The sequence below is a fragment of the Rhizoctonia solani genome, chromosome 1 (assembly GCF_016906535.1).
Source record: "Rhizoctonia solani chromosome 1, complete sequence".
In the NCBI taxonomy this organism is placed as follows: Eukaryota; Fungi; Basidiomycota; class Agaricomycetes; order Cantharellales; family Ceratobasidiaceae; genus Rhizoctonia; species Rhizoctonia solani.
In genome coordinates, this window is record NC_057370.1 from 3099030 (window position 1) to 3114001 (window position 14972).

Below are 14972 nucleotides of genomic sequence, written 5' to 3' on the forward strand. Positions count from 1 at the left end.
TACTTCGCGCCGATCACTAATACAATAACGTCGTTCAGGCATTCACGCACTTGTTACATAATAACCGGGGAATAACTATGGGGTCAGCCCCCAGCCTTGCTTTCCGGCTAATTTCAACAAAATTGAACCGCACTTGTGCGCGATATCGACATTTCCGATTGCTGTGGAGAAACGAATAGAGGTTTTGACTGACTGGCGGAAGTAGGAGTATTGAGTAAATCATTCGTTCAAGCATAGTATAGGCACCACTTTTGTCTCTGTTAATGAGAAAGATAAAGCAAATGTACCACTGGTCGGGCCCCAGCCAACTTCTGCAAAAGTCTTTAAATCTCTGGAGATCCGCAAAGTACATCGTCGGCATTGTATTCTTAGTACCATAATATAGTCGAAAGCGCAACAAGGTCAGGATATTACTTCAAGAAACAAGCTGCGAAGATCTCATTACTACATGGTGAAGGTGCTCCTGGGTTCGAAGATCTAAGGCACCGTGTGCATAGTGTCCTGAGTTGGTAGATAAGCGCCCGGCGTTGTTCTGAGATGACGAATAGCCTATCTTCTGTCTAAATTGTTACTTGATCTTATGCTGTCGCTTCGGCTGTAAAGTCCGCGAGCGTAGTAAAATCTGCGGAAAACAGGAAAAGGCAAGGGCTGCTGTGAGTGGTTCAAAATGCTGCATGTAGAATCACTAAATCTGAGTGATTGTGCGTCAGCGCGATAAGTTAGAGGGCAGCAGGGAATTCTTTAGGTCGAAGTATGCTTAGTTCCCGTCGAACCGGATACCTTCGCACAGCATCATACGCTGCTATATTCACTGGAGTTGGTACCTCTGTCTACTGGCTTTATACTCGTAGAAATTTATCGGCCAGTCCTGGTGCTCCTTCCTTTGACATTCGCATACGACAACGCACACCAGACGGACACACCGTGATGGCAACAAAATCCATATCACGTCTTCCCTCTAATGGCATCGAAGCTCGGCTTACGGCGAACGCCAAAAGTGAATCAATTTCCCGACCCTATGGGGTGACGTGGAGACATGCGACCGCATCACTCAATTCAAACGATCCGATCGAGGACGCGAATGCACAGCTAATACTGCGAAAAGACCAGAAAGCTAACGGAGGGGAATCCCGTAACCTTGGAGCCGCGGGAGATCTCCTGTTCTTTGCTGTTATGGATGGGCATGCGGGTCCTCATACCTCCCGGTTACTCGCGAAAGCACTCATACCTGCTGTAGCACTTGAGCTTTCTACCCTCGATCGAGCGTCGATCGAGCTAAGGGGGGTCGACTCACTAGATAAATCTCAGGAGAGTTATCTGACAACTGCGTGGTCCTATTTTCAAGCACTTGTTCCCTTTTCCAGGCGCTTTTCGTCACACGTCCCATCCGAAGATCCCAAATATATACAACTTGCTATTCAAACTGCATTTGCCAACTTGGATTCGGAGATCATCAACGCCCCGAGTCGGATACTCGAAATGCTCGAGTCCAAAGCGGACATGAAACCTTGGGAGCATCCAATGGCAGCGGCCAGTATGTTGCCTGCTCTCTCTGGGTCTTGCGCCCTTCTGGCTGTTCTGGACACTGGGCGTCGTGACCTTCACGTTGCGGTGACCGGTGACTCTCGAGCAGTCGCAGGGTACTGGGATGAGGATTCGAATGGCCAAGGTAAATGGAGAGTAGAAGTACTAACAGAAGACCAAACAGGTCGAAACATTAATGAGTACCATCGGTAAGTTCATTGCTTACCGTAGGGTCTTAGTCTGACACATTGTCAGAATGGTTAAAGAGCATCCCCCGGATGAGGCGTCGTATGTCATCCAACGAGGGCGAGTTTTGGGTGAGTTGGTTGGACGGGCATATTGATTCATTGTCTCATTGCCTACTAGGGGGACTTGAGCCTACCAGGGCCTTCGGAGACGCAAATTACAAGTGGCCGAAAGAACTTCAAGAAAGGTACGGCTCATTCCTTCAACCGATGAGCTACCCTCTGATTAAGCCTTACTAGACTAGTATCTTCCCTCCTGGCACCAGGCTCCACTTACCGCAAAACGCCGGCTAACCTCAAGACCCCTCCTTACGTGACCAGCCAGCCAGTGATAACGCGCCGCACACTAGATTTTTTGCCTTCTCCGAGCCGGCAGCCCAATTCAAAGAGTACATTACGATTTCTTGTACTGGCTACTGACGGGCTCTGGGACGAACTATCCTCTGCAGAGGTGGTGTCGCTAGTTGGCGGTTATCTTGAGGGCCGACGTGGAAATGTTTCGAAGGCACAACTGGCCAACACTGTTATCATCTCTAAATCGGCAGAAGGAGCCGGGATCGAAGGGAAGGATACAGCTAGCAAGGCTAAGCAAGGTTCGACAGATGGAGAATGGGCCTTTGTGGACGAAAACATTGGCACTCACTTGATTAGAAACGCCTTTGGTGGAGCGGATAAGGAGAAATTGAGTCAACTTTTGTCGATCCCTTCGCCTTACTCCAGGAGATACCGTGACGATGTAACAGTGACAGTTGTTTGGTGGGAGCCTAATGTACGAGAGGAACAAGACCGGATCGTACCAAAACTATGATCAGGTTGGTGCTTGCAGATATCGAATTTGCTGGCTGAAACTGTAAGATACATCGTTTTCGTTCACCACTTTTACTCTGTCCTAATGCATGTACTACTCAAGTATATCGTGTACGCTTGAAAAATCTCACAATCAGATGCCTTGGGGCTTTATTCACGTCGAAATATCGGAAAGCGAAATTCACCGATCACGGCGGTATGTCTGCTGCACATCAACCTTATTACGAGAATAGCATGTCCCCCTTTGATTCTCCAACTCTCCAACTCTTTCGAAGTAGCCCCCAAATTCAAGCGTGCCAAGCAGCTCAGCCCATATTTGGTAATATCGCCATGAGCATGTCTATCTCTCACAGACAGCATGTATGCGCCAGAGTATAGCTGTTATGCCGCTACTAAGGAATATCCTAGACGCATCTATCTCTCATGACTTAACTTGCTTACTTGTTGGATAACAGTGCCGCATATGCGTGGATGAGCTGACCGACTTGTCCCGCAAAGAACAAAAGCATCCACTAATCGACTGATAACGGCCCACGGAGTGGACTACCTTTTACTTCAGGTTGGCCGAACTACCCCACATGCGCGCTTGATAGCTACATTTCCGGCTGGGTGATACGTGCGTGCCGAGCCCGCATTCACGTCACATGGGTACTAGAAACCGTGCTATCACACATGCCCTCGGTCGGTCTCCACCGAACGTCATGATTAATTCTGTTGACGCAAACACTGAGCTGAATTAAAAGGAGACCTCGCAGTAATACTTGCTTTCCTATCGAAGTGCGATATCCACCTGAATGACCAGCGATTCAGGTGAACTTGATCATCACCAAAGGCAAGGCACTATGGCGTCTCCCTCCCCTACTATCACGCCTTCTATACGACACTCTTCCGATACGCCTAAGGCGAATCAAGGTAAAGAAGGAGGGGTTGTTATAGTTGACTGGCTCCCTGGTGACCCCGAAAATCCCATGAATTGGAAGTTTTCATATAGACGATCGATTAGTTTGATCGTAAGTGACATTCCGCATGAAATGCTCTCATATTTCGCAGCTCAATACATCGGCTTACAGATAGGATTGTCATGCTTTTGCGTAGCATTCTCATCCAGCTGCTATGCGGCTGCTGTTCCCGGTGTAATGAGAGAATTCGACCACAGGTTGGATGTTGCACTACTTGGCTTATCCCTTTTCGTGCTTGGATTTGGGCTTGGGCCATTGGTATGGGGACCCTTATCGGAGGCAAGTAGAGTACTTGTACATATCCACCCAAACAAACGTTGACACATATATTGATAGCTATATGGAAGAAAATTTGCCTTTTTAATGTCCTTCGTCCCGTACACCTTATTTCATCTTGGAGCGGGGCTTTCAAAGAACATTCAAACCCTGCTTGTCATGAGACTACTTGGGGGCTGCTTTGGATCATCTGTGTTTAGCGTTCCAGGCGGGAATCTAGCAGACATGTTTACACAAGAAGAAAGGGGTCCCTTTGCCCTAGTAGTCCTTGCCGTAAGCCCACTACTTGGCCCCGTATGTGGACCTATTGTAGGAGTGTGTATATATGTTCTATTTCAACTATAGTAAGACATCAAACTGACCACTTTTTCAAACAGGGTTTTATTTCCCAATCAAATGTTAGCTGGCGCTGGAACTTCTGGGTGATGCTGATTTTCTCCGGAACGGTGCTAGCTTTGTGTACTATATTTGTCCCTGAAACGGTAAATAGACATTTCTTACGCTACTAGGAGCCGGTTTAACCAAAGTTCAACTCACAGTGTCATCCTGTCCTCTTGAAAAAACGAGCCGCGAGACTAAAGAAGGTCAACCCAAATATCCAATACATGACCAAGTATGAAGGGACTCAATCTCAAAGCCCGTTTGATCTTCTTCGACTTGCGCTAAGTCGACCTATTTGTGAGTGCAATCTGTCATTAAAAATGAATGATTACACTTATATATGGTGCCAAATAGTACTACTTACTCACGAACCGATCGTTCTGGCACTTTCATTCTATACAGCTCTTGTTTATGGCACGCTCTATGGCTTGTTCGCTGCCTATCCCATTGTTTTCGTACAACATCGGCATTTCACTTATGGTGAAAACGGACTCGCATTCCTCGGAATAGGCGTCGGTATATTACTGTCCATCATACTTGCCGGGATTGAGAATAAGCGGTATATACGAGCTGTACAAAAACACGGCGGACATGCTCCCCCTGAAGAAAGACTAATTCCAAGCTTTTATTCAGCCATCTTGCTTCCGGTCTCTTTGATATGGTTTGCTTGGTAAGCCTACTTTAAGGGCTCGAATCATAGGCAAGGATACTAAAAGCATCAATCATATTATACATAGGACAACCTACCCTTCGGTTCACTGGATTGTCCCAATTCTATCAGGTATTCCTTTTGGTATTGGCTCAGTCTCGGGATTTACAGCCGTTGTTGCATACATGGTCGAGTGAGTTTTATAATAGGCGGTCGCAGAGGTACTGACAAATAGGCAGTTCTTACCCCTTATATGCAGCTAGTTGCCTAGCAGCCAACGCGATAATGCGATCCGTTGTAGCATTTGCTTTCCCCCTTTTTATCCCTCACCTTTTCCAAAAGGCGGGCGATCAATGGGGCACCATGTTCTGCGCTTTTCTTGCATTGGTATGCGTGCCAATACCATTTATTCTTTACGTGAGTTTATCCTATCTTCGCTTCGGCGGGAATTTGGCTTAAACAAATTGCACAGAAATATGGTCCAAACATTAGAGCGAGATCCAAGCTTACAGAACAGCTCATAACGGGCTAATGCGATAGACCATTTGAGAACGGGTCTAGCTTACACGCTCGGCTTGTATAATGCACCTTGTTTTACGTTGTAAATATTAGGTTTTGAGATATTTCGATGAACTTACCTAGGAACTATATATAGGTCCAGTGTCCAAGGCACGTGCTCCAAAAGCTCTGTCAGTCATAGAATTTCAATTGGGCGTGTTCCAATTTCAGGGTTAATTGCAACGTCAACCAGTAAATGACCACAATTACCTTGTACAATTGGATATTTTCGAAAATCGCCCAGTGGTAACACTCCAAGCTCGGCCATTTATCATGCATCGACTATTTAGATCAAATAGCATATCCTCACTTTTACGGCTGCGTTGGTCAAGGTTTGTGGTGGAGTAACTAATCATGGAAGTCGCGGCTAATCTGCGTGGCAGACAAGCTGATGAATTGACTTCAACACCACGTCTAGCTAAAGTACTCGATATACCAGGTTTAGACAACCTAAGAACCTATTATGCTGCTACTATGGCCCTAGTTCAGGGATCCCCGGCCCGTCCGGGGCTTCCACCTGAACTTGTGATATACATATGTCGACTGGCTGACTTCGAGGTTGTTCGTATAACAAGATCACCAGAAGGAATAAAAGAAGTTCGTGCTTGGAGCCCGAAAATTGAATCGCGCCTTTGGTTTCAAACCAAACCTCTGAAAAAACCGATACTCAGTCGCATCAAGAGCATTCAACTGATCACTATGTCGCGTCACCAAGGATGGGTTAATAACCGATCGGTACGTATACGTAATAAATCTATTGCATATAAAACTAATTGAAGTGCATCATAGGGTGGCTCTTGGAGTTGGTTTGAAGTTCGTATTGCTTGTCCAGGAGATGAAAATCCTTCACAATTTGAAGCCAAACTCCGAGGGGATGGATATGATGCATCCTGGAGGAGCCACAGCAACCCGGTTGAGCAAGAAGCATCTTCACAAGAAATAGAGTTTACCGAGCACAGAGGCTTACTATTTGGAACCGACAATCAACTGTGGCACGAGATTAAGGAAGGAGACGCACTACAAGTAGTGCTAAAAGCTCAGTTCTCTGGATGGGCAAACATCGCCAGCGATGGAGCTTTGAAGATTGTCACATGGTGGGAGCCATCACCCGAGATGCTGGATTTATTATACAATAGGTGTAAGCGCCAGTAGCGCCTGGTTAATATATGACCATTGGAATAATATGGTTGACATTCCAAATTTCTGGTAAATGTAGGATAATTTTGGGGCCAATGCAGAGCGTAGAACATCAGTCACCATGGTGAATTCCCACTGTATTGTGCACTGTATGCATTTTACACTTTTGAGTGCAAGGCCATTTGCTGCAAGCGTATGTCAAAATAGATGCACTTAGTCCCTGGGTTAAGTTATTATCCCCTACACATTTCCTGACTCTGGAACACCCGACGGGGCTCCAGGAAGCGTGAAGAGTCAATTCTGTACAATTTGTTTATTGAATACTGGGTGAATTTCTTACAGAATTCCGCCCGCTAGCTATAGCGGCCAAGCTCAAGATAGCCCGGAGAGCGGTCTATACAGACTGTTGCCATCAGGTTACCCTCGGGTTATTAGTGCTATTTGTTGAAAGACACACAAAGTAGTCAACGCAGAGGGGCCAAATGTATTCAAAGTAAGACAAAATTTTTAAGTACACGGGGAGAAGTCTTCGGAAGATCTCTTCCGGTCCTGTACAGTACATGCAGAATAGACGCCGAATACACGATATTCCAACACTATTTATCCTAGTGAATTATCTAGGGTAACAATAAGGATTCCACTGTAGAAAGAAAGCTAATTTCTACGTAATTGTACTGCAATACGTATGTATGGCCGGGAAATCGTGTACCGGACCCGGCTTTAATACCGACTTACGATACAGCCCTTGTGGCTGCCATCCTTTTCTCAGCCTCATCACTCTCGAGTGTTCCACGAGCAATGAGCGATACTGATAGCATAAATTCTTGGTCAAGCCACTCAAGTTCACTGCAGCCAAGGGAAGGGTCAGTACTGACGTCATATTTCCTGCTCATGACCAAGTTGTAGGTTGCTAACTGCTTAGTTAGGCCTTTGCTATCACATCCACAACTTAACCCCGATGTTATTAAATCATATTATACCGCCTTCGCCGGACTGTTAAACGGCTCAAGCGACCGCCAGGCGCTTCCCTTGGAACTTGTTTTACATATATGTCGGCTGGCGGCGTTCGAACGCTGGCTAACAATACGCGCGCCGGAGGGTCGGAAAGTACAGACATGGGGCTCGGAGGTCAAATCTGTTGTCTGGTTCTAATCCTGGCCATTTACGAGTCAGATGCTCAGGGGCACCAAGAGTGTTCAGTTGGTTACAATGTCAAGACACCAAGGTTGGGTGGGTGACCGAAATGTGAGCATGACGTAGCTTATCCTTGGACTTGTGCTGAACTACCAGCTAAAAAGGCTGGTTCGTGGAGTTGGTTTGAAGTTCGAGTCGCACAGCCTGTAGACAAAGAAGACACTAACCGTTTAGAAGTCAAACGACATCTGGATGGCAGTGAGATGTCTTGGTGTAGTCATGCCCACCCAGTTGATCAGGAAACCGCACAACAGCAGGGGAATTTTGCTGAACACAAGGGCCTTGTGTTCGATTCGGATCACGAGTTATGGGACGAGGTTGGGGAGGGCGATGTGCTTCAGGTCGTGATGAAAGTCCAATTTGGCGGGTGGGCCAACAAGGCGTCCGATGGTATGCTACAAATCAGCACATGGTGGGAACCTTCAACCGAAATGTTGGACATGATGGGGCAGAGTGGCAAAATCTGATTCCTTGGCCGCGTCTTCGATCAAGTACGTTTGATAGTTGGGCTAAATTCACAATAGATGAGGGATGACCTCTCGGTCTGTAAATAGCGTCTGCTGGGGGTGGAATATAACAGCTTGAATCCTCGCCCGATTGGAAAATATATTTTCATAAGAATAGCTGCATATTGATCTCAGCTTATCACCAAAAAGACTTAGCTGGATCATAAGACACAAACTTTCCGTTTGGAAGCTTGCCCCGATGTACGATATTCCTAAATTATCTAATGTAAGTAGCAGTAATCATTGGAGACAACTCCAAATCAATGTCCCCATTGTACATGTTTTATGCAGCTGCTGTTATATGCATATAACCCACAATTGTAATTATTTGGTGTCGATATGTATACATTATTGCACAATACAGGGCATGTACTCTAATTCCTAGGCCAACATTAGGATATGGGTGACTAACAAATACTAGACCGCTCTCTTCCAGCTCTCAACCTGTTTCGGGATTTATCGAAATGAATTATAACATATACAAAGTTTATTTGAGCTTGTTTTCCACCTACGTGGGTAGGCCGAATTCGAATCTTGAACGATAAAAGAACCGACAGCAAGTAGCAAGAAAACCCGCACATGGAGACCAGAAGTCGAGTCATCTGTGTGGTTCCAAGTCCAGCCCTTTAAAAAGCAAACAATTAGGCAAGCTTAAAACATTTAATTAATGGCGATCCCATGTCATCGGGGTTGCGGTACCTGTGTTTCTAGGAGCAGGCTTAGTTTTATGAATGTTCTGATTCGTTAGCCTGAAAAGGGGCCCTAAGAGCCAGTGCGACTTCCAGTTGCTCAAAATACGGGAGAGATTACCAAGTCAGACAAGTCCCGCCCAAATCAAAATGAGATGCATTAGTGCGGTCATCAACATAAAGTCTATACGGAGACTAGCGAGCAACGGACAGTTCATGCAGGGTGCAACAGCGGGATGTTTGGTTCTGAACGGAAGATATAGATGGAAATTGAGGAATTTGAAGGAAAGGCGAACAAGTCCAGTCAAATGTTTATTTATGGACGCGTTGATTAGTATATGACGATCGACCCAATGGCACGTGATCGCGATCATCCAGAAAGCCACAACGATGGCTCCGAAACGAAGTCGAGTAACTACCCCTGAAGAAGAAGTGGAGGATGTTATGCCCTCGAGTCGTCAAGTTGCGAACGGCGATGGAATGGAAGACTTGGACAATGAGGACCTTCAGGCCGAGGAAGGCGAAGACGACGGAGGGGGAAGCGAAGATGAGGATGGGCCTACTAGAAAACGAACGCGTTTGTCTGAAGCGGGTGCTGGAATTGATGTAGAGCCCAAGGTAGAGCCAGGAACTCAAATGAAGTCCCGAATTACGCTGCCTCGAGATCCTTCGGATGGGTGAGTTTGCTATCCTGTAAAATCCACTCGCCACCAATATTTTATAGGTTTATTCCCGGCTCGATCGTCGGAATTCGCTTGCACAACTTTTTGACTTACGATGATGTCGATTTTCGCTGTGGTCCTCATCTCAATATGCTCATTGGTGCGAACGGCACTGGTAAGAGCTCAATCGCGGGAGCAATCGCGATTGGTTTGGGCGGTACGCCCAACGTGAGCCTTCCAACATTTACTAACATTATTCGCCTACTAAAATTTGAACCGTCAGGTGCTTGGTCGGCAGTCAGAAATACAAGGATTTGTGAAGAACGGCAAGAAGGACGGCTTTGTTGAGATCGAACTGAAAGGCCCCACTGGAGAGCCTAATTTGGTCATCAAACGTACACTTACCTCTCTCAATAAAAGTAGTAAATTTTTTCTTAACGGAGAACCTATGGTATTCGCGAAGTCAAGATCAAACTTGCCGAATTGAATGTTCAGGTCACCAACTTGTGGTAAGTGTATGATATACTTTGTATCGTTTCCGATGTCTGACGCCCAGAGCAGTGCTTTCTTGCCACAGGATAAGGTCTCTGAATTCGCGAACATGACACCTCAAAAATTACTCCAAGAAACCCAACGTGCGGCGGGTGATCCTAACCTGACTCAATGGCATGAAACCTTAATTGAGAACTCGAAAGAGCTCAAGCTTGCGAGAGAGGTTGGTCCAAGAATTGTGCCCTTTATTTCTCAGACTGGTTTCATGACGACGCTGCCAGATCCTCGATAGCGACAAACGTGAACTGCAGCATTTGGAAAGCCAGAATGCAGCTCAAGAAGCCCAGGTCGAGCGATACAAGCAACGAAGGAAATTAGAGCGCCAGGTCGAGTTGCTTAGCCTTCTATTACCATTCGCCCAATATGCCGAGTCAAAGTTGCAGTACGATGAACTAAAAAAGAAGCGTGAATCTGCAAAAAGGATGTTAGAGGAAGCCAATGCCAAAATCGAGCCGATTCAACGAAAGAAAGAGTACGTTCACCAATGCTTCGCCCCAACCATACATCCACTAATTGTTTATTTAGAGAATTCGCTGCTCACGTTCGTGCGGCCAATAGTGTTAGCCGTAAAGCAGCAGATAAGCCGCTTGCTGTCGCAGATAAGATTAAGAAAAAGCACGGTGAGCAGGCAGAGGCCGAGAAGGAAAGCGAGGCCGTACTCGCGCAGCGCGAGGAGATTAAAAATAGAGCCAAGGCTCGCAAAGATCGGATTCGTTCCCTTAAAAAGGAGATCGAGAAGTTGGAAAGGACTGTGGCTAATGAGCCAGACGTAGGCGACACCGCCGAACTCAATGAGCAGAGGGTATGTACTGCCATAAAACATGAGCAAAGGTGACTAAAATTGCATCGTGCGGTTTTAGTCTAACTTGCAACATGAACATCGCCTCAAGACTGAGGAGTATCGTCTGCTGCAAGATGAGCAACGGCGTATTGCTACGGAGATATCTGTTAGGAAGGATCGAGTAGCTGAGGCCCAACGAGGGTGGGAAATTCTAGCTCTTGTTTGCTTAAGGTTGAACTCATCATTGGCTTGACGCCGTTACATTTCACAGACTCCAGTCACTTAATGATATCGCCAGTCAGCGTATGCACAGACTGCGCCAAGCCGATCAGGACGCGGCTGATGTGGCAACGTGGTTGAGCAAGAACCAAAACATGTTCAAGGAAGAAATCATCATGCCGCCTATGTTGTCCGTCTTCGTCAAGGATACCAAGTATCAGGCTCAAATCGAGAGTGAGTAAAACTGGGACCGTGATTTTTTCCTCGATTAAACTCGAATTCGTTTACCAGGTCTTTTCAATATCAATAACTTGAAGACTTTTATTTGCCAAAACGAGGATGATTACCGTAAAATGAATAAGAGTGTGAATGACGATGGCATAATTGGAAGAAAGTAAGATCTTGAATGATATGCATTATGATTACACGCGATCTAATCCAACAAAAGGGTTCGCGTGAATATTTGGTGGCGTCCCCTTTCCGATAGCCAGCCCCCTGTTCCACAAGAGAATGTACGTTCCTGATATCAGATATTGGGGCGGAGATTGATGTTTCTTTGCCAGCTCACTAATCTTGGGTTCAACTGTTACGCCATAGACTGCGTCCAAGCTCCTGAAGGAATGCGGAATTACCTTGAAAGAGAGCTGACTTACATAGGATCGTAAGGCTTTAACTTGTCTACAACTAAAGAAACGGGAATAGCTAACAGTGGGAAATTAAGGCAATTTCTTTGCGCGAAGATGCCAATATCGTTGCTATGACTTCTGCAGTTACTGAGCAAGGAGGAGGTGCATTTATTACAGGGCAAACTGCTCACAAGTTCGCGCTCTCAGTATGGTCGTCGTCTCGCACAGACTGCTACGCGCAAGATTACCGGTGCTCGATTGTTTACTGGCAGCCAAGGTGAGAGGAAATAATTGCTCCGAAGTTGAAAGTGTCTGAGAAATTGAGTTCAGTCGATACGGAGCGCCAAAGGGAGCTCGAACAGATTATTGTGAATGCTCGGGCTGAGATGGATGCTGAAGAAGCAAAGATGGGAGAAGTCAATATTAGAGATCAGCGCTGAGGAATACCATCTCCGAGTTGACTGATAAGATTGTAAGTGTGACGACTTTTCAGATTCTTGAGATACAGACCGACGGTGCTACGAAAATTACAGAACGGCATCAAGGAGCAGATCAATAAGATAAATGCTGCCAAGAAACAGCACGAATTCACTAAGGTCAAGCTAAGTATGTGCACCGGTTTCCTATCTCTTCCGCCTATAACATCTTACACCTAGGCAATCGACGTAAGGAATTAAAAGAGGAAGAAAGCAAACCTGAACCCAAAGAAGAAGAAGAAAAACTGAAAAAGAAATGCTTAAGTCTGCAATTAAGCGTGCTGGAATCATGCACGAGGCCGTGGTACTTTCGCTTTTTTACAACGAAGATGGACACTGTAATACTCACTATTTTCACCCTAGGCTTTGTTTGATAAGCTGCATGAAGCTCAAATGGAAGCGACGCGCGCTGCTCTACGACAACCAACAAGCCGTTGCCAACGCAAATGCGGTTGAAAGCTACTGTCGACTTATGAGCAAGAGGTACTTCGAGTCAAGAAAGATTACGAAAAGAGTATGATGGATGTTCATTCTTCTTTGTCTATTCTTATCCTTTACTTTAGTCGACGAAGAGTTCCAACGCGCCAAAGCTATAGTAAGAGATTGCTCGAGACTACAAAGGCCAAGATCACGCAAGTCAGTGACTTGCTAAAATCTGTGTGATACTGATTTACCTCAAGGTATTCGTCGTGCCGGTGAAATCCATGTCCGTGACGCCGGTGATGATTACGCCAACTGGGCCATTGATATCCTCGTCAAATTCCGTGAGACGGAGAAACTCCAAATTTTGGACGCTCATCGACAATCTGGAGGAGTGAGTGCGCTTTGGGGCATTTACTCCAAACTTTTATTGAGGTCTCTTTACAGGAACGTTCCTTGTCCACGATTATGTACCTCCTCAGTCTCACCGAGTATGCCCGTGTGCCTTTCTCTCTAGTGGATGAGATTAATCAAGTAGGGCCTCTTTTTACTTTGGTATACATTTTCTAAGTGTTTTATAGGGTATGGACGCAAGTGCTGAACGCGATGTACACAATCAACTTGTTGAAGTTACTTGCAATACCGACTGTGGCCAGTGAGTTGACGGTTTTATATTTTATACCAGTTCTAACCATCCATTCTGTAGATACTTCCTTATTACACCCAAACTTCTCACTGGCCTTCATTACCATGAGAAAATGAAAGTTCTGTGCGTTAACAACGGGGATTGGATGATGCACCCCGAACCCCCCGTTCCGAACGCTGGAAACTTGATGAAACTGGTGGAAAATTATGCCAATCGGGCGGTGACCGCGTCGGCTTAGTTATTCAATTATGCATGCCCTGGAGGATACGAGATGAATGATGTTGTGTTTCTTGGACTTTTTCAATATTTTATGCTACTCATATTTGGGTTCTTCAGTAGCCGCCCTTACGCTGGTGATCTTCCTAATGCTTAAATCAATCAATATGCAGTGTTTTTCGCCTGTACTAGAGCCTCCGCGATAATTTTGCTGTGAGTTATTGCGCGTTGAGTGATAGTCTCTAGCGTAGCGCTGGGGGCCGAAAACCCGACTTGATTTATCCCACCAAGTGCACCTGAGGATACGTCTATCGTCACTGTGATTGCTGCATCAAGCAATGGTTCTTCGAATGACGACGGGTCGGATATCAGATGCGCCCTATCACCGAGTTAGATTCAAACTTGCGAAGTGAAAACTGAACTATATACCTATCGAAAATACCAAATGAAATCGTAACTGGCATATGCGTGAGAGCAAGTGGTAATGTCTCAGTCCGCGAACATGTGGTTCGTCCAGTGTCAAGATCATAGGTGGGTACAGGTATCCTCGCTGGAAGAATACCTCAATTCACACATGATTTGATGCCTTTTAAATTGAGGCGCACCGTTTGTAAAGCAGCTACAACCGCGAGCATGGTTGCATCCAGAATATTTCCGTCATAGTTGATGCATACCGCATCGACGTATATCACCCACGCAGCTTTTCCGGTATGAATGCATAACGTTTTGGGATCGATTGCGTTTGAACTATAGGTCAGTTTCGTAAGGATAGCTATAGGTGAAACATAAAGAAACAAACGTACGAGGACAAAATGTCACTTATTTTTTCTGATAACATCTGGGCCTCTTCAGCTGGAGGTCCGGGTTTGAACTTGGGTGAACAAATGGCGGGAAGATCAAGATTCGGGACTACAGCGGTCAATTATATATGGGTTCATGGTGAAGAGTATAATAAAAAAAACCTCACCAATGAACCCTTCGCTAGGACGCTCAAGATCTGGCTCTGCTATCTCGGCTTTGACCCCACATACAATCGTCGAGTCTCCTATACGAACTAGAAACCATTTGCGGTGGATATTGAACCTGTAAGTTTAGGAATATTATACATATGCAAATTTTGAGAAAAGGTGGTAAAGTCTTACCGACGTTAATTCGGACATCTCTCCACGCATCCACCTTCCTTCCGTCTGGCCTAAATCCTTCCGCAATAAATCGTTCGAAATATGTTCGAGGGTGGAGACGCTGGAAGGTAGACGCCTCGAGGTCTACCCGAGATGGCGTTTGCCCTGTGGACTCTGCCATGTCTAAATTTGAGCGATGTTCTACATCTATATAAATGACCCAGGCCAAAACTCACCAATTGAAGTTGAAAATAAAGAAAGTGATTACTCCTGGATAGGACCCTGTCGCAAGCGCCAAAATAGTTCCCGGCAAACGCGTGATCGCCGA

General features: G+C 45.8%; 4 protein-coding genes across 4 annotated transcripts; 3 read left to right on the plus strand and 1 right to left on the minus strand.

Annotated features, from left to right (window-relative positions):
* Positions 1–753: 753 nt before the first annotated feature.
* RhiXN_04549 (protein phosphatase 2C) lies at positions 754–2577 on the plus strand (the record flags this gene model as incomplete). The annotated part of the gene is made up of 4 exons (XM_043324366.1): positions 754–1733; positions 1780–1841; positions 1891–1957; positions 2010–2577. 4 exons carry the CDS (start codon positions 754–756, stop codon positions 2575–2577), a joined length of 1677 nt encoding a protein of 558 aa, XP_043176785.1.
* Positions 2578–3370: 793 nt separating this feature from the next.
* RhiXN_04550 (major facilitator superfamily transporter) lies at positions 3371–8197 on the plus strand (the record flags this gene model as incomplete). The annotated part of the gene is made up of 11 exons (XM_043324367.1): positions 3371–3586; positions 3647–3793; positions 3872–4105; positions 4189–4293; positions 4351–4489; positions 4547–4862; positions 4930–5034; positions 5184–5258; positions 5783–6134; positions 6189–6537; positions 7827–8197. The coding sequence occupies 11 exons, from the start codon at positions 3371–3373 to the stop codon at positions 8195–8197; spliced, it is 2409 nt and encodes an 802-aa protein (XP_043176786.1).
* A 1118-nt stretch (positions 8198–9315) lies between these two features.
* On the plus strand, positions 9316–13545 carry RhiXN_04551 (chromosome segregation protein sudA; the record flags this gene model as incomplete). The annotated part of the gene is made up of 22 exons (XM_043324368.1): positions 9316–9602; positions 9650–9815; positions 9871–9982; positions 10051–10096; positions 10149–10302; positions 10361–10611; positions 10665–10941; positions 11000–11121; positions 11192–11373; positions 11431–11533; positions 11588–11651; positions 11910–12042; positions 12096–12181; positions 12223–12237; positions 12299–12371; positions 12422–12545; positions 12605–12724; positions 12805–12881; positions 12922–13055; positions 13109–13195; positions 13243–13316; positions 13368–13545. 22 exons carry the CDS (start codon positions 9316–9318, stop codon positions 13543–13545), a joined length of 2865 nt encoding a protein of 954 aa, XP_043176787.1.
* A 140-nt stretch (positions 13546–13685) lies between these two features.
* Positions 13686–14825, minus strand: RhiXN_04552 (3' exoribonuclease family domain-containing protein; the record flags this gene model as incomplete). Its single annotated transcript, XM_043324369.1, has 6 exons — positions 13686–13902; positions 13953–13980; positions 14098–14270; positions 14327–14432; positions 14491–14568; positions 14666–14825. 6 exons carry the CDS (start codon positions 14823–14825, stop codon positions 13686–13688), a joined length of 762 nt encoding a protein of 253 aa, XP_043176788.1.
* Between the last annotated feature and the right edge of the window lie 147 nt (positions 14826–14972).